Genomic DNA, 12203 nt, shown 5'->3' on the forward strand with positions numbered 1-12203 from the left:
ACAAGGTTACTTCAGTAAGACAACATACTTTTTAGTCAAGTATTACATATGATGAAACTCTGTTTCAGTTAACTTTAAGAGACCTAACAATTTAATGCAAAGAACCACAGTATTTAAAATGAGTCCTCAAACATTTTATAAACAAAAAGACATTTAACATATTAAAATATTTTTGCTTACAAAATAATGCTACTTACTACTTTAAGAATTTCAATGGGTTAAAAACTGGCCACTCCTGATTTTTAAAAAATTTCAAATGTCTTCTCAAATGTGACAAATGCCATCGCATACCTGTTTATTAAGTCCATTAATAGTTTCTCGAAGTAATTCTTCTTTAATCTCGGTTCTTCTGGAGATTACCTCTTCATGTTTACAAGAATATCGCCAAGTGACATCAACCACCTCAAATTACAGAATACAAATATTTAACAAGATTACAACCACCAACTCTAATTTGCTAACTACCTAGCATGTAGTAGAATTTTTAAAATGCTATCCTTTTTTTAAAATTTAAAAACTTAAATAGAATAAAAACCTATAGAAAAGGACAATACATCTATTCATTTTCTACAAGGCCACTTTCAATAGACTGATAGAATGAAATCTTCAGAACATTTATTTAGCTTCTTAAAATTTATCTATAAAGCTAATTTCACAGAATTCTACAAATAAAACCTTTCTCCATTTTTACTAAATTAAATTTATATTGTACAAATGATTTTTGACAAAGGTACAAAGACAATTTGATGCAAGATAAATGTTTTCAACAAATGATGCTAGAGCAATTTATCATCCACATGGAAAATAATGAATTTCAATCCACACACTGGACTATATGCAAAAATTAACTCAAAGTGAGTCAAAGATCAAATGTAAAACTGGAACTATGAAACTTAAAAAGAAAACATAAAAGATAACTGTGGCTTGGGTAAGACAAAAGTTTCTTAGATACATCACAAAGCACAATTCATCATTTTACAATCAATACAAATATTGAATCATTATGTTGTATATGTGCAACTAAGATTATATTCTATGCCAATTATACCTTAATTTTTTTTAAGAAAGCCCAGTCTACAAAAGAACAAACTGATAAACTAGACTTCATCATTTCTTCTCTTCAAAAGTTCTTAAGAAAACGAAAAGACAAGCCACATGCAAGGAGGAAATTTTTGTAAAGCATGTATCTGAAAAAGGACTTGTATCCAGAATATGTAAAAACTCTCAAAACAGTAAGAAAATGAACAACCTAATTAAAATAATGTGCAGAGGACATAAGCATGGCAATTCTCACACACTGTGGTGAGAAGGTAAAATGGCACACTTTGGAAAGCAGTTTACCAATTTCTTAACCAGTTAAAACACATACCTACCCCAGATCCAGTCACTTCTAGACATTTACCAGAGAGAAAAGAAAGCATATGTCCATAAAAGACTTGTGCCTGAATGTTTATAGCAGCTTTATTTGAAACAGCAAAAAACTGCAAGATACCCAAATGTCCAATAACAGATATATCCATATCCAGATATATCCATACCATAAACAATGGTACATCCATACAATGGAATACTACACAGCAATAAAAACAAACTACTGATACATGAAAATACATGAATGAATCTCAAAATAATTATACTAAATAAAAGAAACCAGAATCCACTACCAGCAACCAAAAAGAGTATAAACTGTATGACTCCATGTATATAAAACTCTAGAAATGTAGATTACTCTGTAGTGACAGAAAGCAGATCTACAGTTGCCTGGAAAGGGCAAGGAGGAGGGTAACAAAGGACACAGTAGACACAGCCACCATCCCTGGAAGATTCTTTATCTTCAATGCGGATGATTTCAATGGGTGCAAACAAATGACAACATTTATTCAATTATACACATTAAATATATGCTGCTTATTGTCATTTATACCTTCAAAAGTTGGCCAAAAACAAGGAAAAAAATTTTATGCTTAGAAAAACATGTTCTCTCATGTCCTACCTCATCTTTAGAAAATGCTATGACATAGGAAAGCTTCTTGCCCCACCCTATTTCATAAAGGAGTGGTTTGTCACAAACATCTTCACATGCATCACAGTGCAGCCACCGTTGCTGAGAAGGAGAATAGATTTCTGTCCACACATGGTCTATTCAAGTGAGAGACAAGAAAGCAACAGAAACAAAGGAAATAAAAGTTTATATAATGCCAGAATAATTTCCAAAAACTATATACAAATTCCTAAGAATCATATAGCAATACGTAATATTCTAAATTTTAGCTAATAAGACTGAGCATTTTGTGGTAACCAAGACTCTAGAACACTTGTTTTAATTTCTCTGTCTTCTTAAAACCCTTGAAAATGTTTTTGGAATATCTCCTTTAATGCCGTTTTAGGATTAATTAAAAATAATGTGAGCTATAACTCTAAAAAGGGTGAACATATTGAACAACAGCATCAGACATGTAGGCCCAGTCTATCATGAAGGAGTTAATGCCACTTTTGAAACTGCAGTGTCTCATGACTTTTTAAGACCCAGAAAAAGCAGGTCTAACAGAAGTTCTCTGGTTACTGATGTTGTATATATGTATGAAGATAACTATTAAGTGAAGGTGTCATTTAATCCTAAAAAAAACAAAAACAAAAAACCCCAGAAACAAGGTAAAAAATCTAAGAAGGAAAACAACATGTGGATGATACATGAGCCATTTCTAAATAAAGACAAAATAATTTTGCATGGTTTTTAATATACTTTTTATATTGAGATTTAGACTACTAATCTTTTATACTAATCCCCATAAAAATGAAAATTCTATATAGCACATTATACATGTTCTTATCCACATAGAAGTATTACCAAAAATGTCATGGTAAATTATTAGTAAAATAATGTTTATAGTGAAAAGTACCAGGAAAATGTTAGGTGTAATACAACAGTGCTGTGTTCCCCACAAAAACCCTGTGAGGTTGGTATTACTGTTATTTTCCAGAAGGCAAAGGGAAGCTCATACTAACAAGGCCACAAAGTAACTGATAGAAGATGATGAGCCCAGACTGTAAACTCAATCCTTCAGTCTGAGAAGCTCTACTGATCTGCTTATCCCAGGTCTGTACCTGTGTAATCCCAAACATAGCGAGCTTCAAACCCCAGGGCTCGGCAGCACAATGTAAAACAATTGGCCCACTCTCCACACCGTCCACATCTTGTTTCCAAAAGTTTCTCAGGGTTATTATATCTGGTTTAAAATAACAAAGAGCATTGATTCATTACCAAAATCAAGAATTTTAAATATTTATATAACGTCTGTGCTAAAAAGTAATACTTCCCAATTTCAGATTCTTAAATAATGATTAAAGAGCCTATAATACATAAGGCATTGTGCTAGCATTTTTGGTCAAAATGATTAAAAAGTGGTACAGCCTTTAATGAGTTTACAGTTCCAAGAGAGGGAAGGAATTAATACATATTAGATAAATACATGGCAGAATGTGATACAAACCATTCAAGAGGTCAGATTGGTGTTACAGGAGACTGGCTGGGGAATTAGGCTTGTAACTGAATTGGGCCTTGAAGGACAGACAAGACTTGGACAGGCAGAGAATCTCTGAAAAAACTGCTTAAAGCTTTAATATTACTCTAACACAGTGGTATAATCAACTAATTGTATTTAAAAGGTAAACAACTCAATAAACTACTCAAAAGATTTTAAAGTTTAGCTAAACTCAGTTTTACCTAACATACTATTTTTCTTTTTCATTTTCATTGAAATTTTATTCTTCTGAACTACTTAAAAAGGTTGCTTGCTAATTTGGAAGCTGTTCTTTGAAAGATGTTTGCAACAATAGTTTTAAGTTACTCCAATTATAAAATCATAAAACTGGAGAACACCAAATTCTGCATATTGTGCTGATAAGGACTTGAGCTGATAATGCAGGAAAAATGTCCCAGCTAAGCAGAGATGTTGGTAATGAACTTGGGAGGGAAGGCTACAGTTGAACAAATGAACTAGTAATGAATAACTGCAATGACAAGTTATATTGTAAGCAGAAGTTCTTGCTTAAGCTAAATTAAATTTATAACTGAGGTAATTAACTAATTGAAAAAAATATAAATTTACATTAAGTAGTAGTAACAGAATTAGAGCATCCTATGCCTTCTCTATATATTACTTGTGCCAAGTTGAATAACTAGCTTAGCCCTAATTAATAGTGTTCATCATCCCAACCCTATACAAAGACTAGCTAACATTAAAACAAGCATTAGAAAGAAGGGTAACATTTTGTATAAACGTATTTGTTAGCCTATGCCCCTCCACCCTGCTTTATCAGGTTATATCCAACTACATAGAAAGAGTCTGAGGATGGGGACTTGATTACGTATTTTTTTATCTTCAAATCTTTGTAAAATGCCTGTGCATATGTATGCTAAGTGGAGATAACTTGTACAAATTTTAGGTAACTAATAGATATTGCATTCTGTATATCCTATATATCTGTATATCACAGGGCTGGTTTCTAGTTAAGACAGAACTGAGTCCCTAGGCTCCAAAAATTCGGTATTTAAAAACTGGCTATTTTTTCATGCCGGATGATACCACCAAACCTTACAAATATTGCAAATTAAGACAATCTGTTAAGAGTCTTATAAGTTAAAGAACAGAAAAAGTTAATCAAAAGGTTCAAACTTCCTTAGTTTAAAATTTAGAGGTATGAGGGTAGGGTTAGTTGGGCCGGAGAGGCACCTAATTAAAACAAGCTTCTGTGGTTAAAAAGAAAATAATGATGGTACTATACTATACCTTGCATTTCACCTCTGATGATTGTTTTATGTACAGTATTGTGTTTACTATCACACGAGTATTATGATTAATGCTGTATTATTTTTGTGTGCTATCAATCATTATTATTAAAGTTATCAGAAAGTTAAAATTTAGGTAATTAAAGGAAGTACAACAGAAGATTTACAACATTAAATGTACTAAAATACATTCAATTTATATTCTAGAGCAAGAGTCAACAAACTTTTCCCAATAAAAAGATAAATGTAATTACTTTAGACTTTATGGGCCATATGGTCTCTGTTACCAGTATTCAACTCTGCTACTGTAATTTCACTGCTACAGTGAAAAAAATTACTGGCCATAAATAAATGAATCAGCACGGATAAGTGTTTCAATAAAACTTTATTTACAAAAATAAGATGGGCTGGACTTAGCCTGCCCCCCAGAGGACCCCATACTAGAGGGATATATTTCTAATAATTAAAATGAAGATAAAAAATCCATTTAATGAAAAGTATCTTCTAATATTCCATTAAGAGATTACTGACTATTATCCAGTGGATACCCACCGTGGGAATCGATTGCTGAACTGGCATATATCACAATAATGATCTTCTACTCGGTTTGCACCCCACTTCAGCTCATCATCATTGGGGAATAATGATTCACCTCTAGACTTAGTCTGGCCACCACATCTGCTGCACAAAATGTTGTTCACCCACTGAAAAAATTCTTCCTTAAACCAGTGTAGAAGCTCCAGCAAAAGAAAATCCTCTTCATTTACATTAGTATCTGCGAAGTTAAAACAGAATTGAGTAAGATCTAAAGCTGACAAAAGCTAAAATATCCACTTATTTTAGTCTCAAACATGGACCTGAAATGTATGAAAATGTAAGATGATCTAAAAAGGTTTCACAAATATGATGTACGAATTATCAGCATACTGTGATCTGAAATACAATGACATAACACACTTTACTGCAGTCAGACATTCCCCACTTTCTAACCTCTGACATTATACATTAAGAAGTGAGCTGAACACAGCCTCTCAGAGAACTACGTCAGTTTGGAATTGATCCAGAACACAAAAGGTAAGAAAGTAAGTTTGATTTTGATGAACATTTAAAAATGACCATATTAAATTTGTTCTCAGGTATATATACAAGTAAACATGAAATAATCACAAAAATCACAGGTGGAATCACCAGAACAAAAGAATTCCTTACACTTTAGAAAATCATCCTATTAGCTTCTCTATCAGTGCTTCAACTATACAATGTAATCCATCTGTGGATATTCACCACAAAACACATAAAAACACAACCAGGTTTATAATATATATATAACCCTAGCAAGTAAGTATGACATATTATATCCACTTCATCAAATAAAAAGATCTCTTGACCATATACAAGACTGTGGTATCACTGGGAACAATGGAAGGAGAGTGGAAAAGGATCTAGGAAACAGAAAGGGGGCTCTCATCTCTAACTTTAATATTCTATTATTAACAAGTGACAGTAAAATACATATACTAAGGAAATATATGGCACAATGTTAAGATCTAATCAAGTCTGATGCTGGTCATAGGTGTCTGATATATTACACTTTAGTCATATTTATGTTTGATATATTTCAAAATAAAACACTAGAGAATATATAAAGGCCAGAAACATATTATGTTCTTAGATGGGAAAAGTCAATATTCTAAAGTTGCTAATTCTCCACAAATTAAGCTGTAACTTAATGCAATTACAATTAAAATTATAATTTCCCATAAAATTTGACAAGCTAACTGCAAAATACATGTGAAAGAGAAAATGCACAAAATACTCAACATAACTTTGAAAGATTCTTTGTAAGATTTAAATTAGTTTATTCCATGTCAAAAACACATTACAAAATTCTAATAATTAAAATATTGTGATACTGATGAAAAATAGACAGATTAAACAAAAGAAAGAATCCTGAAAATTTCTAAGTGATACAACAGTATTTAATGAAGTTAGCTTTTCAAAATAGTTGTAAGAGGATAGAGTGTTCAATAAATGGTATTGGGACAAATAGCTATTAAAAATCTCAAATCCCTACTGTACTGTAATTCATTCTAATATGTGAATATAAAATGCAACATATAGAGAAGGACTCTATAAAATAGAAGTTCTAAGAGAATATGTTTATAACTCTGAGGAAGGGAAGGCCTTCCTAAACAAGACAGAAATTGTAAAAATCAGTAATGGAAAAGAAGTAATTTTCTTATATTAAGATTTATAACTTGCATTTCAAAAGACACACAAAATGGAATAAAAGAACAGTAGGAGGAAAAAAAATGTTAACATGTTTAGCAAAGAACAGTATCCAGAATATATAAAGAACTTATATAAATCAGTAAGAATCTTAACAAACTCATTAGAAAAATTCATAAAGCCATAAAAGCAGCTCAATAATTTCATTCAGTGGAAACAAATACTCTCAGATGCTTCTGGTATAAATTGGAAGGATATTTGTTTGGCAAGATTCATCAGAGCATAAAGTATCACACATTCTTGACATTTTTATATCTATTCCAGAGACACATTTGTGCATGCACAGCAGGAGGCATTTTACAAGAATTTTCACTGCAGCAGTGTTTAGAATAGAAAAAAGTGGTAAACAATCTCAATGTCCATCAATAGGGAAATGTACAAATAATAGTGTATGTATACTACAAGCATTACAGAGAGTTAAAAACATTTCTAAGATATATTAGTAATAAAAAACACCAAGGAACTGAAGATATATCGGGTGAAAAATTTTATGTAAACCCACAAAACTTGAAGTAGTCTTATAGGTAACTATGGGTGTAAATACACAAGAAAAGATGTGAAAAGGAACATGTCACATATAATAGCTGTTACCTATAGAAGAGTTGTAATCCCAATTGGCAGGGCGAGTTCAGCTTCTTGAAGGATACAAAAATTTACATTACAGTAAAAATGAAGTTTTAGAAATACAGCACTGCCACTCTCCTCCACCAAGTCCCTACAGCAGCCAGAGCATCTTTTTAAAAATGCAAGGTAGATTAAGTCACTCAAATCCCTCCAAATGGTTTCCACTTCACTCAGAATACAATTCAAAGTCTGTACTCTGGTTCTTTCTTACTACAGCTGGACCCCTGTAGTAGGGTGAAAAACAGCATCCCAAAGACACTCACATTCTAACCCTCTGGAGCCTGTGAATGTCACCATATGTGGCTAAAGAAAAACAATCCTTGCAGATGTGATGAAGTTGAAGATTTTCATATGGGGAGATCATACTGAATTACCTCAGTGGGCCTAGATGCAATAGTCATTATAAAGATGGGAAAAGAAAGGAAAGGAAGACAGCATATTGTGCTTCTGTATCATATGCACTCCAGGTATAGATACATCAGCAGGTTCCCAGCAGAGAGTGAGGCCCATTAAGGGTCAGTGCTCCTTTGGTTAAGCAAAATCCTTAATTATGGCTGAGATAAGTAAAAGTGGAATTGTGTCTGTATTGGATTAGAACTCAGAAAGCTCAGAGATACAGGGATTAAAGGGAAGTTGCACTTACATGCTAAATCTGTGAAGATAGTATTTTGAGCATGGAGAGTATATTCTAAAATTGTAATCAAGACTTTAATACATTTAGCCTCTTCAAAAATACCATATAAATATAAATAGATTTCTGCTAAATCTTCAATGCCAAAATAAAATTTTAAAGTTTAGGTATTAACTCTATCCTATGAAAACCAAATACTAGTGTACAAAAGAGAGAGAATGAGAAAAAACCCAGTAAAAACAGTAGAGATACCCTCATCCTTAGACATACCTTTAAGATGCAATATTGTCTTCCACATTCAATTTAGTGGGCCAACAAATATTTTGTCAAAAGTTTTCCAAAACAACAGGGTTCAGCCTCTTCCAAAAAGGCGTTTCACTAATATTTGGAACACTCAGTCATGACAAATTTTAGCCTTTAAGGCCAGAACTATCAAATCATGCTTCTCTGAGCCTTAACTATCTCTGGAGGTATCTCAGTGGACAAGGTTCCCAGGTCCTCACTTATGCTTTAAAAAGCCCAGAAAAAGATTTTGTCTGTCAAGAAAAAAGATCCCAGCCTGAATGAAGGAAAATCATCAACCTAGACAGAGGGGCTTTGGCATCCTCTTATTGCCAAAGTCACTGGGGCAGAAAATGCTAACTGCCACACAATATCCATTTGCCACTTCTTTATTTACAGAATTCCAATTTATTTGGAATGGCAGTGTATTAGCTTAAAGACTACACATACCAGCTCCCCTTGCAGCTTAATGAGGCCAGATGTTTAAGCTTTGTGTAAGACTCCAAGGAAGGCTGCTTCAAGAGAACAGAAGCAGGACTCAGATTGCAGTAATAACCTTTTTGCTTTTTCTCCCTTCTTCCTGATGCCTGGTCTGCAGGAGTAATGGCTGGAGTATGAGGACCTGCAGGACAGAAACCATGTAATGCCAGAGCCAAAAGACAGAAGATAACTAGTGTTCTGATAATGTCTTAGAGCTTAGCGCTAGCACCAGACTGCCTACACCTCGTTAAGTTCTTACATGAGAAAATAAATGCTAAGCTACTAAGGACAAATCATTATTCACAGCCCAACCTAACTCTAATGGATACATTCATTATGCCTACCATTCCACTTATTTCATTATATGTTTAAAGTTCCCTCATTTACTACCTCTCACTTTTCCCATATCCTACTGTTCTTCTAGAACAGCACCATACAATAGAACTTTCAGCAATAATGGAAATAATACATATCTGCACTGCCAAAGAGGGTTGCCACTAATCACCTGTATATGAATGTAATATTAAAATAAAGGCAAACCACCAAAATATAAGAGGCAGCAAAATATCTAAATGACACACATGAAAAATGATTTAAAAAGGAAAGAGAAACATAGCTAATCTTTCAGAGGGACTTCTGTTTTCAACTCTTGACATGTCAAGAGCTTAGAAGTTGTCATTCCTATAGTTAACAACAATAAGAAGCTGAACAAACCAAAATTCACTGACTTTTCTTGGACCCACTGGAGAACTGAGTTCACAGGGTAAACTTACCCCAAAATCTAAAGAGACAGACAAACACAGAGAATCACAGACAGTCTACTACATGGAACAGAAGCCACTGAAGCCATAAACTGGTAGGAACATTAAATGGTATCTCAACAAACTGCTGGAGGTGGAGTATGGACTAGATTGAGAGTGAGATATGCAATATTAGGAGGGGTTCCTAATACTTTTGTGGACTTTCCCTCCAAGAATCCTACAAGGTTTTTCATGAAGATCCAAAAAAGACCCCCTTGTGGCTCTGGGAAGAAGGTTAGGGTAAGAATTATAAAGTACACTGAGAGCATTCTCCACAATTAAAGTTATTTCTAAAGGGAAAAATATTTTACTGGAGCCTTATCAAAGTGGGTAAAGGACATTTCCCTGACTCAAGCTCTCTCTAGTCTCTGTATCTCAACAAATGGGGGAAATGTTAAGAAAAGCTTAGGAAGGTCATAGGCCTGAGGATATAAGCCCACTGAAACATTGAGATTTAATTATAAGATTACAGAATGCTTCTCTCCCATGCTTTACCACTATACCATTAGGGACCCAGTATAACAAAAGTGGGTTACACTAAAAGATCTGCAGGATGTAGACTCTATCTAAGGAGGAATTCTTAAGGAAGCCCAAAGATAACAGGGGAGACAAGAGCACCAGAGAAAATTTAAAGCTTTTGAGCCCTACATCAAATATTAAACACAGCCCAACTTCTAGTTAAATGAACATTAAACCTCACACAAAAGGCCTATTTACCTCAGTTCCTGTTACCCTATCTGACTTTCAACAACATATTAAAAGCATGCTAAAAGGTAAGAAATAATAATCTGAAGAGATAAAGTGAGTGTCAGAACCACTCAGACGTAGCATAGATTTTCAGAATTAACAGACAGAAAATTTAAAATAATTACAATTAACACGTTAGGGGCTCTAATGAAAAAAAGTAGGCAACATATAATAATAGAGAGAGAATGCAAGCAGAGGGATGGAAGCTCCAAAAACAATCTAAATGAAGTGCTAGAAACCAAAACTACTAACAGAAACGAAGAATGCCTTTTATGGGTTTATCAGCAGACTGGACATAGCCAAGGAAAGAATCAGTGAGCTTGAGGACAGGTCAATAAAAACTTCCCAAAATGAAAATCAAAGTGAAAGAAGAATGGGAAATATAAAAAGGGACACAACATCTAAGAACTAGAGATAAATATTAAATAAATACATAAATACCACGATAAATAACAACAATAAAATAATAATGCTAAAATAAAATTTTAAAGTTTAGGTATTAACTCCATCCTATGAAAACCAAATACTAGTGTACAAAAGAGAGAGAATGAGAAAAAAGCCAGTAAAAACAGTAGAGATACCCTCATCCTTAGACACACCTTTAAGATTCAATATTGTCTTCCACATTCAATTTAGTGGGCCAACAAATATTCTGTCAAGAGTTTTCCAAAACAACATAAATACCATGTATTTATGTAAATAAATTTATGTAAAAATTTTGTTTAAAAAATTATGTAAATAAAATTATGTATTTATGTAAATAAATACATAAATACCATGATAAATAACAACAACAAAAAACCCACATAGGCATGTAATACTCAAACTGCACAAAACCAACGACAGAGAAAATCTTGAATGAAGCTGGGGATGGGGAGTGAGGGTCATGGGTATGTGGGGGACAACCTTACCTATGAGGAATAAGAACAGGAATTACAGCAGACTTCTTGTCATAAATAACGCAGGCAAGAAGAGTGTACAGTGAAATATTTAAAGTGTTGGTGAAAGAAAAAGCCCCACCAACCCAGAATTCTATATCCCAGCAATATTATCCTTCAAAAGGAAGGAGAAATAAAAGACTTTCTCAGGCAAAGAAAAACTGAGGAAATTCACCTCTAGCAAACTTGCCCTGAAAGAAATATTAAAAGAAGTTCTTCAGTAAGAAGGAAAATGATGTAAGCCAGAAAATTGGATCTATGTAAAGGAAGAGTATTCAGAGAAGAAACAAATAAGGTAAAATAAAAAACTTTATTGTCCTTACTCTTACTTGGCATAAAAGTAAATTTAAATAATAACAATAGCAATGTATAGGATTGCTGTACATTGATTATAGTATATGGATAAGTGAAATGAATGACAGCAATGTGGTAAGGGATGGGGAGGGAAGAACTGCGACAATTCTGTTAAAAGGCCTCTGCAGTATACATGAAGCAGGATTAGTTAAAACTACTTATTACAAACCAAGGCAACCACCGAAAAAAAAATTAAATAGTCCTCCAGAAAATATAGTATTAAGAAATGACTTAACAGATGAAAGACCAATTACATAAAAACTTAAAAA

At 33.3% G+C, this 12203-nt stretch overlaps 1 protein-coding gene across 2 annotated transcripts in view; it reads right to left on the minus strand.

Annotated features, from left to right (window-relative positions):
- Positions 1-12203, minus strand: part of NGLY1 (N-glycanase 1) — a 53133-nt gene that overhangs the window by 17747 nt on the left and 23183 nt on the right. For both annotated transcript variants that reach the window (XM_037008589.2, XM_037008588.2), the window contains exons 5-8: positions 5342-5564; positions 3106-3227; positions 1994-2139; positions 292-402 (exon numbers count right to left, since the gene is read on the minus strand). In XM_037008589.2, the coding sequence (XP_036864484.1) occupies positions 292-402; positions 1994-2139; positions 3106-3227; positions 5342-5564 (602 nt within the window). The remainder of the gene's footprint in view (positions 1-291; positions 403-1993; positions 2140-3105; positions 3228-5341; positions 5565-12203) is intronic.

Source organism: Manis javanica, chromosome 15 (genome assembly GCF_040802235.1).
Source record: "Manis javanica isolate MJ-LG chromosome 15, MJ_LKY, whole genome shotgun sequence".
NCBI lineage: Eukaryota > Metazoa > Chordata > Mammalia > Pholidota > Manidae > Manis > Manis javanica.